Below are 19,002 nucleotides of genomic sequence, written 5' to 3' on the forward strand. Positions count from 1 at the left end.
CAGCTCAGCTACCTACTCTTCACAAGACTTGCAGGAACTCATTTATCTCCAAGCTCTCTACTCCCCTCAAATTTGCGTGAAATTGGCCAAAGGGCTGCCAGGTTATCCAGGAAGGGGCGGCAGACAAGGCAGCACGATCAGATAAGCCATCTTTCTCTGAGAACGCAGCCTGAGGAAACCCAATGAAAGGCAGAGGCTGGGAATTGAAAGCCACACAGAGGGAAGAAGTGCTAAAAAAGACAAGGCAGAACAAGGCTAAGAAGGGCTTTTAAAGAGAAGACAAGCATCTTGCGTTTGGCAGGACAGAGGAGGAGGAACTAATTCAAGAGTTCAGGGGAATAAGCACTCAACAAAAAAACCTGAACAAATTTCAGAGGCTGAAATGGATAGGAAGTGCTGCAGCTTACACTTCTTAAGCAGAAAGACTCAGGTGCACACACATGCATGTGTGCAAGCGCCAGAGACAGAGGTCAAGATTTTAATTTGAACAGAAACGTGAACTTGTAACATCAGCAGAGAAAAACCAGTCCAATTTTTATTAGTGGATAAAATTACCAAGAGGCTGGGACTGTAGGAAGAGGTGGACAGTGTCACAGAATAGGCCTCTTACACCCACAAAAAAACCAAATCCTGAAGCTGCGCAGAGTATACTCATGAGGACATAATAGCAGCTCTGTTAGAGAGGCCGGAGAAGGCAAAGACAACAAGACTCAGAGAAAACAGTTCCAGAAAGAAACCAAAACTGGTTATCACAAGGGCAATTGCTAAGTCAAGGAGGTAACGCTAGATCACGACTGGGATGGAGAGCAGTGGGGGCTATTAAGAAAACCCTTGCAAAGAAAATCACAAAGACAGACTAAACTGGCAGAGAGCTGGGAGGCAAGAGCTCCAGACAGAGCATCTCATGGGGTTTGTGGAGCACAGAGCAGCTGCTGAAGGAGGAAGGGATAAAGCAGCTTTGTATTGAGGGATAGAGGCTACGAGTAGCAAAGCAAACGACAGAGACAAGGGAAGATGAGCTGGGACCCGTAAACCAAGCAAAAGGGTTATAAAGTTTACGTTTGTGAATAGCATGGAGAAGGAGTACAGGGCAAATCCCCAGGTAAAGGGAGGCCCTTTTTTGTATGTCAGTCCTCTTTGTAAAATCACTAAGGTTTGAGGAGCAAATCTCAAGGTGGAGAAGGGGCTATCCAGGCTGGGGTGGGGAAATATCGTTAGCAGCACTCAGTAAAACAGGAGCAGTTAAAGCATTTATGAGGAAGGAGGCAGAGGGAAGGAGCCGAGTGCTCTCTGAGACAGGGAGGTCAGTGCAGTCAGGAGACTCATACCAGCTTCACACCACTGCATGACAGCAGGAGCAGAGGCAGCAGATGGTGGGGCCGGGAGATGGGAGAGATGGTGGAAAAAGTGTCCCGGAGGGTAGCGGCAGATGCCACTGCATCAGTAGTGGAAACAGCTATGGGAGACAAATACTGACAAAAGAAGAGGGGTGGGGGGAAATCTAAGTCCAGGGTGCAAGAAGAAAGGTGGCACCAGAGATACCTGGGGAGGGGGAAAGCAGAAAGACCCCGTAGGGGAGAGTGGTGTTGGCTGAAAACCAAGACAAACAAAAGCCAGGCTGGCAAGCCAGGTATCTCATTATGACATGGGTGATCCAGGCATAGGAGGAAGGACCCTGGACTAACAAATAGCACTTGCTGAACGAGAGAGGCCCCAGCCTTCAGCACCAAGTCAAGAACTATACGCAAAAGATGCAATGGAGAAAGGGACATGACCTTAATGACCACAAGTCTCATTTGATGTATGGAGTCTGGAAAAAGCTGCAAGTTGGATATTTTCAGGATTATAGCATCAGGTCAGCAACACCACACCTCGGGCACAAGTCCAAACACCTTCCTGCCTCCCAGAGCAACGCAACTTGGCACCCATGTGATGAGACAGGGCAGCATGGCCCAAGAGATTCTCCGAAGGCGATACACACCAACTTCAGCAAGAGCAGACTTGCCCCTTCGTAGGGCTGCAGGTTTATCTGAAGGCCTGGAGAAAGCACAGTCCCAGTTTCTATACACAGACTACGTGTCTGAGGGTGACTAAACAGCATTTGTCACTAAATAAAAAATCCTTCCCAGCCAACTGAGAAAAGTGGGGGGTGAGGGGGTTAGGCGAGGTAAACCCTTCTTCTGCTGATACACCACACTGAGCGTCCTCCTGCCTACACTCCCTGATGAGCAGACATATGCAGAAGTTTCGATCTTCAGCTACTTACTTAGCAGAGCCTAGTCCCCTCTGATCAGGGAGTTAAGGAAAGGCTTACAAAGCTACCAGGAAGGGAGGCTTTTTATTTATCTGATTTCAACATGCCCAAGTTATCAGACTCTAGAGGAATTCAATTAATGAGAATAAAACTCTTGTTTGATGCAAGTCTGGAAGGGTGGGGGTTTTTTCTGTAAATAGCTGTGCCCCAGAGATTTCACGCTGATTGTAAGCCTTAACAGCGACTGACTGATGCAAGTTGAACAGATACAGCAACCGTACCAAAACGCCACACATGCTCCAGACCTGTTGGGGACTGACAGGGAGAAAGGAGGGAGAGGCAGGCAGGGCCAGGAAGCCGGGAAAAGCAGGCCCAAAGGAGCTGTTGATGCCATCCCTCCTCCTCAGTTTACCGCAGCGGACTGCAAGTGGTGAGGGTTGACACTAATTGCATTTAAGCACCCACTAGCACAGCTTCGTGAGTACCTGCCCGCAACAGCTATGAAATACCACCTCCAGACAACAGAGGCAAAACTAAACGCCCTGCACAAGCTGACAAGGCAAGGCCGGGACACTGCTGGCAGGTGGCTGCTCCTGGTAAATGTCCCAAAGCATACAAAAGCCACCCCCCGTGCCCGAAGCCACAGCCAGTCCAGGCTGGGGAGGTGCCCCCAGGCCCATGGCAGCCACCAGCGCCCTGCCAGGCCCTGAAGAACCTGGCACTCGCCAGGCTCCTGGCCAGGGCTTCCTGCCACCACAGCATCCCCTGGGGTCTCCCGGTGAGGAGGGAGAACGACCTGAGGGGGCAGCGGGAGCGAGGGGACCGTGGCACACATTGCCTCAGATTTCCGTCTCAGGCCAGGCCATGAGAGGGAAGGCACCAAGTTGTCCCTGCCTGGGACAGAGCTGCTGACGAGGGGCACTGGCAGCTCTCTGGTGGGCTCCAGCCTCGCTGGCTCTCTGCCGGGGCCGGGCCCGCTCGCCCGCTACCACCCAGTGAAGCGGCACGAATGGGGCCCAGCCCGTCTCCCAGGGAGGGATCACGGGGCTCTGGCAAGTCCAGGGGCTGAACCCAGCATGTTAGTATGGCCATGGGTCACGCCTGGGCCCCGGTTAGCCATCGGCACCATGAAAGAGGGGGGAAGAAGGAACTCTGACAGCAATACAGGCTTTGGAGAATTTTACTTGGATAATCCTCTCCTAAGGTTGGCTGGCTGGCTTGAAAGAGGACATAAGGGGGAACATCACAAATCACCGAACCAATAGGAAGCAAACACAGGGTGCAAAACTTTTCTCATGCAAACGTTTTTTTTAAATCCTGCCATGAAGATAAGCACGGCTCCCAACACTGGCTTCCAGGCTGTGCTCGTCCTAGGAGATTTACCCAATGTTTATTCAAGGCACATTTCACTAAAACCCACATGGTTATATCCAGCCAGGAGACCAAACAAACATCCATAATTTCCTTTGACACCTCCTAGCTACGCTGCTCCGACAAAAGAAACCAGAGTTGCTTTTTGTTGTCCAATACCATTACATGCCAACAAAAAAAGAAACTCCAGCTCCCTTACTAAACCCCTTCAATATAGCAAGTGAGAGAGAGGAACTGCAGGCTGAACCAGCCAGAATCCATCAGCTGGTTAGGACAGCACCAATAATACCTCCTGGCTGTATACTTGGGAAAGATACGTAGGTGTTCCTATAGTCTACTTAAACAGAAACCTGAGGAACTCTTCATCCTCTTCCCTCAGGGAGATTCAAGACATTTGAGGTTTAACAGCTGCAACAAACAGTCTCCTCTTACAAGCGAAAATATTCAGGAACAAGATAACAAGAGACACAGTTACTGAAACAGGATGAAAACAGGGAAAAAGCCTCTGGTGTCTAAGCACTGCCCTAACGATGGCAGACTGCTACTCAGAAAAATCTGAATTCAAGTATACAGCTCTCATCACCACTTGCACATCAAATAGGAATGGCAAGATGCAAATCTTGCTGCCTGCAAGAGAGGTAATCTAAGCCACCATTTGTGAGCAACCTGCTAGCAATGCCACAGCCCCTGCAAACACACAGAAATAAAAATGTGTGAATGCCCTTGATCTTGTATTCATTCCCCAGTAGATTACTGTGCTGAACCCAAACATCACTACTTTTCTCTTTGGGGGAGTTGAGGGCACAGTCCTTATTACACTTGAAATGGCAAGAGAATATATTCTCTATTCAAATTTGATTGCAGACATGGGAGATGGGTTAAAAAAAACCTAAAAGGGTTAGAAGGGAAATAATGCCAGCTATGCTCCTGTAGAACAGTTTTAAGAACAGTGTTTTACTTACTTCACAGCCAGGAAGTATAGCAATTCTACAAAGCCAACTCAAAATTAGCAGATACATTTTCCCTGTACACTAGAAAAGAACGCGGATGCTAAACCCATTATATAGACAGCGAAGTGTCATCAGAGCAAAGAAGGTAAAAATAGCGGTTATCTGTAAGATGACTAAGCAAATGGATTTTCAAAAATATGCTTTCAAATACGACACCCTTTTCTTAGAGCTGCATACATCCGTTTAGCTTTGTTAATTTCTGAATTCTTTCTTTTGATAATTTATTTTTGGCCTCCCACTAGCATACTTCCCCAGAAGCCTTGCTTCACCCTACCCACACTCAACACTCACATCCACGTATGGAGAACGATTTAGAAACTGATGCTGATCACCCCAGTAACTACAGAGAACCTCTACCACAGCACTTTTAGGATCACGTACATGCATTTCTTTACATCTATCCACTGGAAAAATGGATTCCTGCTATCTCCCACCCTCATTTCTACTCCTTCCTCATCACCCCCACCTATCTCAAGGGTCTTCATAGCTCCACTGGCATCTTCCAGGACTGATGAACCCTCCCTTCTCGTGTGACCCTTGCTTCCATCATTTTTGCAGGCAAGCGACAGCCCACCTCTTTTCCAGTCCACTGCCGGTGCCCAGAGGAAGAGGCTAGATATTGCCACCTCAGGAACAGCAGTGGTTACAAAAAACGGGAGCAGCAGAGCTGGGTACCGCTCCTGCAGCTGCGGTGGGAGCCACATCCCCCAGCGCCTCTCCCTCCCGCGTGTGCTGCCAGCAGCCAGGCTTAGAGGCTGCTGGCCTCAGCTACAGCCACACTCCTCTGTGCATCTCCCTCTCTTCCACCAACAGCCAGATGTCTCCATAAAGAAAATTACCCTCTCCTCAGAGTGCATCTCTTTAGGGATTTAGTTGGCCTCCACACTGCTGCAATTGCTGGTAATCTACATTTCTGAGGTAACAGCAGTAGTTGCTGCTTGGCCAAGCTTCCCAAGTCATTCCCCTGCCATGCCAAACCCCTGCATATGGCTCTCCTCCAGCTCCTTCTCACAGAGGGATGGGTACCTGCTGGCACCCCAAAGAGCCAGCTCCTGCTGCCTGCCCCAACCCCTCATCCTCCAGAAGCTGAGCACAAAGCCCTGGGATGCCCTTCCCAGCAAGCCTGTTTCCAAGGCTCAAACCCATTACATTGAGATCATTAGGATGCTTTTAGTAACGTATCCCCATGGACCTGCTGGAGCAGCTATTAGGTATTTGACACACAGTAAATCTTCCCTCACGCTCACCCCTCTCATCCCTACATCCTCCCCCAAAACAAGCCAGGCAAAAGATGGGGACAGACTGAACTACACAGCTCTGTGATCCAGATGAGAGCCACAACTAGGGTGCCACCAGCCCAGCATGGGCAGGCCTCCGGGAAGAGGCAACAGATCTCTCCAAGACCAACCCCTCGCCTGCCCTATGCCACACCACGCACCTCAGGGTGGTCTCAGATGGCTTCCCACCCTCCACCAGGAGGAAACCAACCTCCTTCCCACCACACATTCGCTGCCACCTTCTCCCCTGCAAAGGCTGAAAAAAAAGTCAACCCGAGCACCAGGGCCAGGCACAAATCCAAAACACCACTGCAGTAAGCGCTGCCACTCCTTTGCATGGTGCTCGCAGGATAGTGAGGGTCCCCTGCCAAGCTCCCTGGAAGCACCCAAGCCAAAGCAAACCAATGGCAGACCCCTGTGCATAGCAACTGGTATTCTTCATCCTTTACTTTTGCAAAGTTATTCCATTTAAAAGATAAATGGGATGATCTCCCATGGTTTGCCCCACAAAGGCAGAGAAAGCTGCAGTGGAAGCAAGTTTTTAGCCTCACCTCTCCCATCTTCAGCAGCAGAAGGTGGTGTACTTCCAAGCACAATCATGGGAGAGCCCTCCCCTATGGAGTGGAAGGGGGTTAACCTGTAGCTGCAGAAGAACCATGCAGGCACAAGTGGAAAATTCAAGGAGTGGATGGGGTGTAAGAGCAGTACAAAAAAGAAAAGAACAAAAAACTAGGCATCTCAGGCAAGACATGCACGAATGCAGGCAGGGTCCCTCTACACTCGAACGATGATGGCAGTACATGAGAAGCCACCTCTAAACACACCTCTCTTTACATCTAGGCAAGGGGAAGGAGGTGGGAGAAAAAGCTATGTGAGATAAGAAAGAGTAAGGTGTTTTGACATCTACATATGAAGACGAGCAGGTAGATTTACACCTACCTTGCAGCCCTTCGGACTCTGGACAACCTCTGCCGTACCGGCATCTGAGGCTGATCTCTGATCCCTGCTTGCAGGCAGGGCATCTGAAGCTGATCTTGTTCAAGTCTGCCTTATTTACAGCAGAAAGGAGCAAGTGCATGGAGACTTAAAGCATTTGGCAGCTACATACTCTGGATTAGATTTAACTGCTGACTAGCTCATGGCATGGGACTGATTAGACCTAACAGCTCCTTACACGTCAGTGACCCATAGATTAACTGCGCTGCTCTAACACTGATGGCTGGAATGACTCGCAGCAGCTCCAAGTTACAGTCACGTGGGCTATGCCCCACGAGCATAATGGGGTGGCAAGAAAAGGCTGGTCCCATTCATGTAGGATAAGCAAGAGAGCTTGTGCAGGTAAGTAACACCACAGAGCTCAAAGTAAAAATCAATCTTCTTTTCCCAACACCAAGAGTGAAATCAATCAAGGCATAGCAATCTCTTCTACACTACGCTCCCGACATGTATAAGAAAAAAGCAGCCGGCTTGCTTAATGACAGCAAGCAAAGCCTCAGCCCTAACACTGCATTTTTCCTCCAAAAAAATCCCAGGACACCTTTTAAGCCACTTTCTCTACTTCAAGGAGCTGAGAGCAGAGACAGAGCAACTTGCCTACAATTATATCACAAGTCAAAAGAAAGCACCGGAATTTGCATGCTGTGACTCCTGCTGTAGGCGCCGGATAACACTGCAGGCATAAAGGTCAAACCCTTCAGCAGGAGCTCTCAAGATATTGTCTGCAGGCCACAAGCAGTCAGCAGAAAGCTGGGAGATGGCACAATGCCAGCCCAGTTTCTCTTGGTATCCATGCCCTTCATTGCAAAGTGCCTTAGCACCTGGCAGGGCAGTTAAGCAATCATCCCCTGCAAGACAGAGCAAACATCCCTCCTCTGTAATGGGATTAGACAGCAGAGTAGGAAGACGGGGTACGGGAACCTCCAGGAGAGGAAAGCAAGCTTGACAGCATATTCAGGAGGTGGAAGAAGCTGAGAACCAACGATTGCATGAGAAGGGAGGGAGCAGAAAGCACTGAGCCAGGGAGATGAAATGATATGGTGAGAGGGGGCAGAGTACTTTGAAAGCACACCGGAGATAAATACATTCAGATAATTGCTTAGAAGGGAATAAATATTAGTAAGTACTATAATTACCTTGAACACTTTACAAAGCTGTAAGAAGAAACATGACTAGAAGAAGGGCTGGCACACAGGCTTGTTGGGAGCTCCTATTTCAAGCTACGAAGAAGTAACCAACAAGGCCTGACACCCAGGCTGGTAATTTCAGCCTGGCAGCCAGCCACAGCCCTTTGGCTAGATCCTAGGTACTGGGTAACCTGAGTTAATAAGTGCCAGATTCCAGCAGTACGGTTTTCTGTAGTAAAGAGCTTCTGGAAGACTTTGGGCAACAAGCACCTGCCTTTTCCTGTGGCTCTTACTAAAGGTCCAGCTCCACTTCCAGAGACATTTGGAAGAACCTGGGCAGATTCCTATGTCCCTGGTGATGATGCTGAATGGAGATGGAAAGATTAATCCAAGAAGTCAAAATCTCAGTTTATCTAAGCAGCCAAATCTTCATACCTGCGCTGTAATGAGAGATCAGAGCCCTTCTTTCCCTGAGAGGCAAACAAAATTTTTTTTGCTTTTTGGGGGCTCACTATCTCATCTTCAAGCCTCCATTTCTCTAAAGGCTTCAGAAACCATTCATTTCACACAGCAGTCTGGGTCAGTGCTGAGCCCCTCTCAAACACAGAACAGACGTTTAGCACTACAGAGTCCACAGAAAAACGCATCTACCTCATCCCATGCACCCAGTTCCCTTCAAAAAGCTTATCAACTTTCGTACAAAGCCCAAAAGCCATAAAAGCAATGATGTGCCTCAGGCAGAGAGATCAGGGATGCAGCGGCAGGGTGGGGAACAACCACCAAGCAAGCAAACAAAAAAAATCCCCAGAAACCCCAGATGCATCATCCATTCCCTGCTATTCCCCCGTAATCACGATGACTCCAGAGGGGAACACATTTGCTGGGAAGCAAAGCTATCCACTTTTGTGTGTGGAGTAGGGAACACCAGGTGAACAATACTGATTCGACTCATGCCACTAGTTAAAACAAAACAAAACTTAGCAGTGCTACAACAGCTGTACATCAAAATCACCTCCAACCACATCAGACCCCAATGAGCTGTTTTGCAAGGGCCAGAAAAACAAAACCCAGACACCAAACCAAACAACCAGCATTAGCGTAAGACTCGACAGTGCTAACGGCTGTGCAGCTGCCCTGTGTGTTGCTCTGCGGCATATGCCCTGGATCCCAATGGTTTCTGCTATCCCAATGGCGACACCTTTGTTGCCAGAAACTGCACAGGAATCTCCTTATTCCTGCACTTCAGCAGCAGCCTCAACCCTTCTGGACTGGCAAAGTCTTACAGCTGCCAAGATCAGAAGAGACAAGGAGAAGCGCTAGATGATTTTTTGAGTCCCAAATGGAATCAACAGCTTGGTAGGAAAGGAGAAGTCCCCCAAGAGGGGTGGTAAGTACACTGCTCAGGAACAAGAGAACAAATAGGGATGGATCCTCACTATCTCCGTTTCTTTTGTACTTGGGAGTCTTTGATGCTTTAAAAGCTATGGGTGTGGTGGAAGGCCCAGCGTTTTGTAAGATCCATCCTCTAGAGCCTGTTCTCATCTATCGTTCCTATCAGTTGGGTTCTTCACCTTCCTTCTCCTCCTAGTGCTTTCCCTTGGCTCTTCTTTTCCCCACTTCTCCACTTAACAATGGGCCACCTCTTCCTTCCCTGTGGACCATCACCCAAAAAAAGAGTGGGAAATGGACCTGGAAACACCGAGGAACCACCAGCAGCAGAGTAAAATCAGAAAGAAGGAGCCAATAGGAGGGTATAGGCAGTGGCTTCAGCCAGAAACTGCAGATTAAACACTACACAGGACAGAGCAGGCAGCCTCTGTCAGGAGCCAGTAACAGCTAACAGAGTGGCTGCAGTCAAACACTGGACTCACCTCAACCATTCGGCAGGGCTGAGCAACTGGTCACACGCCCTGGACCCACGGTACCGAGGCCCTGGTGTATGAACAGCAAACTGGGGTAACCCAGCCAAATTAATTCACTATGCCTTCCAGCCACCTGCCTCCCCAGCACCCCCCCTTTCCTTAGGCCCCCCATAAAGATCTGCAGGACCATGTGAAAAACGGATCTACTTTCAAATCAGACAAGCCCCCCAATCCCTCTATGTATTTACTGGTTTTGCCAAGTTAGTTTTCAGACCAAGCAAGTCACTCCAACCAGTTCCTGGTGTGAGCACCCTGGCCTGCACCCTCCCCACGCCCGGCAGGAACCCGCTCGGAACAACTCCTTTCAGGAGCAGCCCTGCTTTTTAGCGTTTGCGCAAGTACTGCGCGGCAACAGTACAAGTCCTCAGTGTCAAAGCCTCTCCCTTTTTGAGAAAAGCTTCCTGTCACTTAGCTCAGACGGTCTGGTTTTGTGCTCACGTTCAATTGCTTATTGAAATGTGACTTTAGCAGCCACTAGAAAGGCAAGATTTCCTCTTGTCTCATTGCCATTTCCTAACTAAACCTCCTAATGACAAAAAGCTTAGTAACACACATCATTCAAAGCATGTTCTTAGTATGCTGACGGAGACAGGGTGAGCAACAGGTTAGAGCTGGAAATGACATATATGCACGCAGACATCCTAGACCCACCGAAAGCAGCTGCAGACCCGATTTCTTTGCCTTGCAATTTGATCAAACCCCACTTTGCCAGCAAAGGCTCCATTTTAGCCTCTCCATAGCTTATAAGAAACAGATGCTAAACGTCTCCTAACATTCAACCAGAGAACTATTCCTTAAGAGGATTTTATATGACTAGGAAAGAGATGCCAATATAAAAATGGAGTCAAAACCAATTTAGCAGGTTATCATTAAGGAGTATTTAGCAACTTAAAAGCCAGAAGGCAAATCACAATACTGCAGTTTTCCAGACACTGGCTGGAGGGCCTAAACATTCTCGATACCAGTAGACAAGTCAAATCACAAGCAGAGGAACCCTAGCAACAAGAAGAAAACCGAATTGTGCTCAAAAAGCTTCCCCCTTCCTCTCAGGCAATTTTCCTGGTGGTCTAAGTTTCTGGCTAGGGTCTGCAGAGTGCCAACTATCAGATAGCAAGGAGCACTCTTTCAGGTTATAGCACTCTGATTCACTTGAGTTAGACCAACTAAAACACCTCTGGCTTCATACTAGACTGTATAACCTTTGGGTCAATAGTTGAATCCATGACTGATTATGCAGAGGTAAGAAAGAAGCCAAGAGAGACCAAAAGGAAGAACTCTGAAAGAAAATTTAAACACCCCCCCCCAGTTTTCTGGTCCAAAAAACTCAATAAGCCTCCCAAGACAGAAGCGATGCTTTCCCTATTACCTTCTCTCTCCTGCCCCCCAACCTGTGGTCTGCAGTGCTGTTTATTCTGCCTTTCACTTTATATAATGGGTCTGGTAAAAGTGTTCCAAGTACACATTCGATTTACAATAAAAACTGCTTTAATAAAGTCATCTAACTTGACAGAAGGTCAACTAAAAGACGACAATTCGCATAAACCAAAACCTCCTGTGTAAATAAACAGGATTTGCAGGAGCCTCAGGATGTCAGGCAGTCTAGCCAAGACTGCAGGGAGGGAGTCTCCCGGTGAAGAATTACATTTGGGGATGCGCAAGAGCGGAGCCTGCCAGCCCAGCACCAATGGCCACAGCAGCCTCCCACCACACTCGGTAAACCCAGAAAGCCGGGTGAACCGCGTGCAGAAATGAGGCAACAGCCAGGGCCATCTGCAGAGCCCCTGTCCAACATTCTCCAAAAGCAGCAGAGCCACAGCCCACCCCCAGCACACTCGGGATTCGTCCAGGTCCAGCACCGCACACCATGGTGATCTAGAGGCAGCAAACACGGGGGTGAGGGTGACAAAAATCGGCTTGCAAAACAAAGCTCGCGGCAGAGGACTTTGGGCAGACACAGATGGAGAAAGCACGATCTTGGCCACTGTTGCTAACAATGCATCGAGGAGCAGATGAGGTGCCAGCAACATTCCTGGGCCGCTAGCTTTGGTAAACAAAAACAACCCCAAACCCCATGTGTGCAAACACCCACTCTGCCGTTTTCTCCGTCTGTTCTCCTCCAGCCAAGCAGCCTTCAGCTATATTGCATCTAGGCTTTTGTGTCAGCCACTGACCCCCTCAACCCCTGCGCCGGGGCAGGCAGCAGAAGAGCAGGAGGGTGCGCTAGCACAACACTTGAGTGGCAGTCAACTGCACACTGCTGCTTCCAGCCAGCAACCCTTCACCTCCAGGAGACGGGCCTGTAAGATCACCCCTTCTTTCTCCAAGAGTCACCTCTGCATTGCTATTTCACTCCAACGTGCCGTTTACAAGTGAGCTGCAGTTTCTAGACCTTACGAAGGCTCTACTCCCCTCTAGGAATCGCAAATAAATCACCAATTACTATGCACGAATAGAGAAAGGAAGAGGGTAATGAGTCTATGTACATATATACATATGCAATGTTTGAACACAAAGAGCTGTAAATTGCATTCACAGGTGGTATTCTAGAGACTGCACGAGACTCAAAAGCAGAACTATTCATAAACCAGTCACTGACATGAATGAATTCAGCATTCCCCAGAAGCCTATTGCGTTTCCTATATAATACGCTATAAATATGAGGAGTATCAGACTTTGCACCCCTGAAAAAAAGAAGGTAAATCTTGCAACTACACACAAGATTAGCACTGGCTGGCACAAGTATTAATGGTCTCATCGCTGCACAAGGATTATTTACAGCACTTGCTCTATTTTCCCGTTTTGTACTTGCTGTGATGAAGTGCCACTTGTTTAAAGAATCCTGCCACAAACACTGCAGCAAGAGGGGAAAAAACAGCAGATATCTACAAATGTTACACCCACATGCCAGATGTGGGTTTTCAAACCCTGGTTTTTGCAGTTACTTGGATTCTGGTAGCTAGTTAATGCTTGATGTATTATATTAAATCAGCCACCAGCTCCTTCCATAACCACAATTCCTCCTTCAGCGATTCCAATGAGTTTGCAAAAGGATAAGGAAAAACTGAGTTGTATTTCTTTTTCTGCATACTCAACCCATAGTACCTTATCCATATATTCTAGCATTAACATTACTTGTTTGGAAACCAACAGTCCTTTTCTAGCCAGTCACAGATTTATGTTATGAAATAAGGCTTTTTACTCCAGCCCCTTTCCCACCAAGTCAAATGATGCCTCAGCTTTACAAACAGCAGCCTAAAGCACTTCTGTGCAATTCGAGGCTTTGAGGCACAGTCACACATCCTCACTTTCATTAAAACCAGCAGCTGGCAAACGCAGATCAACCGTCTAAAGAAATCCAGGTGAAAAACACCAAAAGAAAGCAAACTTCCAGCACACACGTGGTACGCTTCATCCCCTTAAAAGCAGCCTCGCATTTAACACGAGGAGGCTGGCATAATTTTTTTTACAAACTAGATACGTCCACAGGATTTGGGGACCGCCGAAAAGCGACCGATTCTCCAAGCGACAGAAGACACTTCGCAGCTCATCCCTCAGGGAGGATGAAGGCACGTTCAAGCCAGTTTTCAGTCAAACCCAGAAAGCCAAGTTTCTGCCAAGCAAAGAGTCGGGGCGGCCTCGGCAGCCGGCCAGGAGCGGGGTTAGCACCGCCGCGGGGTGTACAGCGCAGGCCTGGAGGGTCCCACTTCTGTACCGCCGCAGGAAGCCTTCGGCAAGACGATGCCCTCTGCTGCTACGCCGCCGCATCAGCCGGGCGCGCTCCGGAGTGGCGAGCAGGCAGCCGCTCGCTCGCTCCATATTAGGAAGCCTTAATCCAGAATGGTGTTATTGTTCTTCAACAGGAGACACTGAGCGTGCGAAGACAAGGCAGCGAGCGATTGCCGTTCGCCTGTGCCCATCTTGCGGGCTACGACGGACTGCCTGTACTTGTGGAGCAAAGTCATCCTGGACAGGGAACCCAAGGAGGAAAGCTACTGGTTAAGGATAAGTTTGAACCTTCTCCAAAACCATTTCAAAGAGTCATCTCTCCTTCCTAAAGACAGACAGAGAGCATGAAAAACCACACACACACACAAAAAGTAGAGACATGGAAGCACAACGGCAATTCGAGTAAAGGTGTTGTTTCCAGATTGGTATAGCAGGTATGTGACAATTCTCAAGCCAGTAAAATTGCCAGCCTTGCTGCTTCTTCCTTCAATAGCATTAATGCGGCAGAAAACCTTACCAGTGAAAAGGCAAATCAAAACAACTCCGGGGTTGCTCTGCTCTGTGCATGCACAGGCATAAAACAGCGTGAGGGTGCCGTACTGTATTTTCCACAAACGTCCCCACTGACTGATAGTACTAAGCCAGGCACACGGGCTGCCGCAAAAAACGTAAGAGGCATTTTAATTGTCTTGTATTCTGCTTTTCCCGAATTTGTAGGAAGGGATCCTGCATTGCTACAGCATCTCTCACCCAACAGTGGAGTCCCAAAGGACTTTACAGAACTGTGTACAGTCATACCCTGGGCAGGCACTTGTGGGATGGGACAAAACCACACGTTTAACGGTTCACAGGGTACAAAATGCAGGCAGAAAGAGAAAGGACTACAGGAGGAGTTTGGAGAGACAGCACAAAGCAACCAAACAGCATTTTATGACAGCAGGGACTGTCTTCCCTCTACATTTCAACGTACTCGTCGAGAGCCGGGAAGAGGACTTCGTTTCCGCAGCCTACCTTACCCCAGGCATTTGCTCTGCCTTCATTGTGCAAGCTCAACACCGACCCGTAACTCCCTACCCTCACGATTCCCCTCCGAGACGTCCCCTGACCCCCGCACGGGGCAGCCCCCGGCCGGCCGCTCGCCTTCCCAAGTTGACGCCGGAGCCCGGCGCGGAGGAGGTGCCGGTGCCCGTGCCCGTGCCGGTGCCCGCGCCCGTGCCGGTGCCCGCGCCCGTCCCCGCCGCTCCCACGCCCCGGCAGCCCGCTCCGGCCGGACCCCGCGCCGCGCCCCGGGGCTCGCCGAGGATGGTCACCGGGGTATTGCAGGCGGAGATGAAACCCTGATTTATTTTTTTATATATATATATACACACATATATATACAAATATGCATTTATTTCCCCCCCCTCCGGCCGCAGGAACAGGGCGGGCAGTGACAACTCCCGGGGCAAAGCGCTGGGTATTTTCGGCAGGGGTGACCCTCCCGGAAGCCCTACGAGGGAGGGCACCCGCCGGGGGTCCCGTCCCGCCCCGCCCGGGGGACCCCCGCCGGCGACCAGCACTTACCGAGGAGGAGCAGAGAGGCCAGCTGCGGCCGCAGGGTCCGCATGGCTGCCGGGGCGCGGGGCGGCGGCCGCCCTTACCTCCCGCCGCGGAGCGCCGCGGGGCGCAGGCTCCCGGGGCAGGCGTCGCGCCGGGCCCGGCGGCACAAAGGGAAGGCGGCGGGGCCGGCACGGGGAGGCGCCAAGGCAGGCGGGGGCATCGCCCCCGCAGCGGGGCGGCCGCCGCGCCTCCCTCCCCTCCCCGCCGCTCCGCTCCGCGCCGCCGGCTCCTGTGGGAGAGGCAGGAGGAGAGGGAGAAATCGTCTCGTCCGAGGCGCGGAAAAAAAACCCAAAACACGGGGAAGGCGGGAGGGGGTGGGGGTGGCGGCGCGAAGCGACAACAAAAAGACCCCACCCCGAAAAGTTATAAAAATAAGCGGGGCGCCGCGCCCCCCGGCTTGCCCCGGCCCGCCGCCCTCACCTGCCCGCCCGCCCGGCCGCTCGGCGCTGCCGCCGCCGCCGCCGCTGCCGCGGGGTGCCCGGCGCTTCCTCCGCGCCGCCAAACTCCTCCCCCAGCCCTCCCCGCCGCCGCCGCCCGCTCCCCCCGGCGGCGGGCGAGGGAGGCGGGCAGCCCCCGGCCGGCGGGCAGGGCGCGCTGCGCGGCCGCGGAGCCGGGCGGGGGCCGGGGATGCCCCGGCGATGCCCCGGCGTGCGGGCTCTGCTGGGACAGGGGTCGGGGAGGGCGGCGCGGAGCGGAGCGTGGCTTTTGGAAGGTCGTGGGGTGGGGCTGCGAGGCCGGGGGCGAGGCCGGGGTCGTAGAAGAGCGCAAGGATAAAGCGGGTTCCTTTGTTTTGAGGGAAAAAGAGAGTCCTCGGGCGCTCCTCGGAAAGGCGGCTTCTTGGGCAAGGGCATAAATGCTCCCTTTTATTCCCGTGCAAACCAAAAATAACAGCCGGGCTTTCCAAGTTTCGAGAAACTCGTGACCGTCCTGCTGCGATGCGCTGTTACCGAGACCCGAATCCAAGGCCGGTATTAATGCCAGGTTGCCAGATGTTATTGGCACTGCTGCACTTGGGATGCTGCCCAGGCAATCAACACTACATGTGTCAACGGCAGAAATGCATCAAAAGTACATCCAGGAAACACTGAAATGCATAAATACAGCAACACTGGGGACTGGGTTTTATGCTGTTTGTAAATAAAAGATGAATGAGAAAGCCCTTCTCAAGGGCGCAGATGTTCAAAAGTCCTCGCAAACGAAACCCCCGGTTGCTTGTTTGCTCACAAACATAAGAAAAGTGGCCAGGAGCGACAGCAACAGCAGAGTGAGGTACCCTTCCAGTGCTCCGATCCTGCGAGGACCCTTTGCAGGAGACCCCTCTGCCTCCCCACAGAGTCCCTAATGAAGTCTTGGTGATACAAATGCAGGAACCCAGCCGTTCTGTGCCACAGAAAGGCAGAAACAAGCACAATCCCAAGCCGTCTAATAAAAGATGCCAAGTCCCTAGAAGCTGTACCCAGCAGAAGTCAGAAGCTGTCTGTATTACCATATGGACTCACTTCCCAACGTGGCTGTCATGGCAGATGCATTTGTAGCCAGCTCCTAGTGACCCAGCAAATTCTGTTTCTGCAGGCTAATAATGTTAAACTGCCATTTTCAGAGTGGGAGGTTTAATTTGCAGCTTTGTCGTGCTCTCTGAACGGAGGAGCCTAAGAACAGAATAATCAGAGACGTGGGAGTGAAAGGGTTAGCATTGTATTTGCACTGAGAATGAAACTCACGCTTTGGCCCTTAAGCTTTAATTACATCAAGACTGCCTTCAAGTGAGACTTGGAAAAGGAACAGAGGTGATGATAAGAGTTGATAGAAAATACCAGTCTATTTGCCTTTTCTCTTAGGTGATTTGAGGGGTGAAACGTCATCCAGTGTAATATTGCTCAGCTTGCTCAATATTTTTCCCATGCAGTCTCCTATTGTAAGTCCTCACGAAGAAGTCCATGAATATTTAGAGCAAGCATTGTAGGGCTACTTTGAAGTAAACTTCCAGCATCTTTAAATGGTTGCAGGATAAAGATCATTTACTCTAATGCTTCAAAAGATGTATAACTAGAGAAATAAATAATAGCGAAAGAAAAAAAAAGGCAAATTAAGAAATACAGGGCACAAGCAGGAAAAAGCATTTTTTTCAGGATAAACTCAATAAAAAGGAAGCATTAAAGTTTGGTGATACAAGAAAGCTGGTCTAGATGGAAAGGGGTGTAGACCACGGGCCCACTACATTCCTATACGGACAAATTATTTCCATCTCCAGCTGAAGAGATGGGGAGGAAAACAGTGGCATGATTCAGGTGAGTTCCTGGCACAGGTCAGGGACAAGCCAGGAGCAGACCCCTGGTTTCTGGGCTCTGAATACATTGCTTTCACCAGCGGGGCCTGTCGCAAGATAATGCAAGATGAATTTGGGTGCATTCTTGCTATTTCCAGGCACAGTGTGACTTTACAGCGTACGAGCCTAACAGGAGCATAAAAATGCCCTGCAAAAATGTTATCAGATATTCACTAAACATTCACATCCTCTTCTCAGAGCTCTTGCAGGGTATTGCATTAATGCATAGTAACAATAAAAATATAAAAAGACCATGGAAATGACATTATAGCATTATAAGATTAATCCAATTCCAGTCAAATTAGATTATAATAAGAACTGTGTGTGCTAAAGACTATTAATGGGAACCTGCGTTTCAAAAGCTTCATCACCTTTTGCGTGTTCTCCTCCCTGACCCCAATAATAAAAATAGCTTGGTGTTCACGAGAGTGCCCTTCTTCAGAGGACTTCACAAACACTCTCTGGTCTTTTGAGGAAAACATTGGCCTTGCTTCTGCATCAGTGGGGAAACTGAGGCTTGGGCAGGGCGGCTCTCAAAAAGCAGCCAGCCCTCCCTCAGGCTTGGCTCCGGCATTTCAAGCTCCTGCGGCGGGGCTCTGACTCCCTCTGGACGTCTGTCCGTCCGCGTCGTTTATTCACGCGGCTGAGCGGGAACGAATGCCACAGTCGCCTCAAAGACAAAACCATTTCAAGCACAAGGTTACTGCGAAGCAGCTCTCCGTGAAGACAGATCTGGGCTGCCTTGTACTCCCAGCACAACTGAGTCATTCAGGAGCGCCATCCTCAGCAGCAGCCGGATCATTTTGGTCGGGCCACGCGGTTGCTCTTTGGCAGCGGGATCGCTGTAATAGCTGGAGGCAGACGGGCGTGACTCAAGCAGTGCTGATGATATACACATTAGGTCGCAACCCACACCGCCGTCTTTCTCGTTGCTCGGTCACTGCCAGCAGTCTGCTCAGGCTTGCTTCCCCATCGCTCGCCTCGGCAGGCAGGGGTAGAGGCCGGACGGCGGGAGCTCACCCTCTGCGCAAAGGGGAAGCGATCCCATGTGCTGCCATTCGCTGAGCTGCTCCGTGCTCATCCCGGGCCACAGGCGCTTCCTGCCAGCCTGGCCTTTTCTAGCGGGACAGGGGCAACCAACGGGTGCCTGCAGCCCGGGCGAGAGGTGAGACTGGGAGGCTGCTGTGTGGCCAAGGGCCATCCAAGTAGACGTCTCCCAAACCTCTGGGCTGCCAGAGGCTGCTGTAATACAACAGCCGCGACCGAGAGCTGCATCCTTTGCCCTAGGGAAGCAAAGTGACGTCAACATCCAGACTCTGAATACGCCGCTCGCCCGATGCGCACAGGCTTCCTGTGACCCACAGATGAAGAGTGAGGTTGGACAATCGTCTGGC

At 50.5% G+C, this 19,002-nt stretch overlaps 1 protein-coding gene across 2 annotated transcripts in view; it reads right to left on the reverse strand.

The window, feature by feature from the left end:
• The window catches only part of IGSF3 (immunoglobulin superfamily member 3), a 101,439-nt gene extending 86,015 nt beyond the window's left edge, over nucleotides 1-15,424 (reverse strand). Inside the window, exon 1 of one of the 2 annotated variants that reach the window (XM_075033987.1) lies at nucleotides 15,247-15,424. In XM_075033987.1, coding sequence (XP_074890088.1) covers nucleotides 15,247-15,289 — 43 coding nt within the window. In that variant the 5' untranslated portion in view covers nucleotides 15,290-15,424. The remainder of the gene's footprint in view (nucleotides 1-15,246) is intronic. The other variant, XM_075033986.1, reaches the window with a different exon arrangement.
• Nucleotides 15,425-19,002: the final 3,578 nt, after the last annotated feature.

The sequence above is a fragment of the Buteo buteo genome, chromosome 8 (genome assembly GCF_964188355.1).
Source record: "Buteo buteo chromosome 8, bButBut1.hap1.1, whole genome shotgun sequence".
Taxonomy (NCBI): domain Eukaryota; kingdom Metazoa; phylum Chordata; class Aves; order Accipitriformes; family Accipitridae; genus Buteo; species Buteo buteo.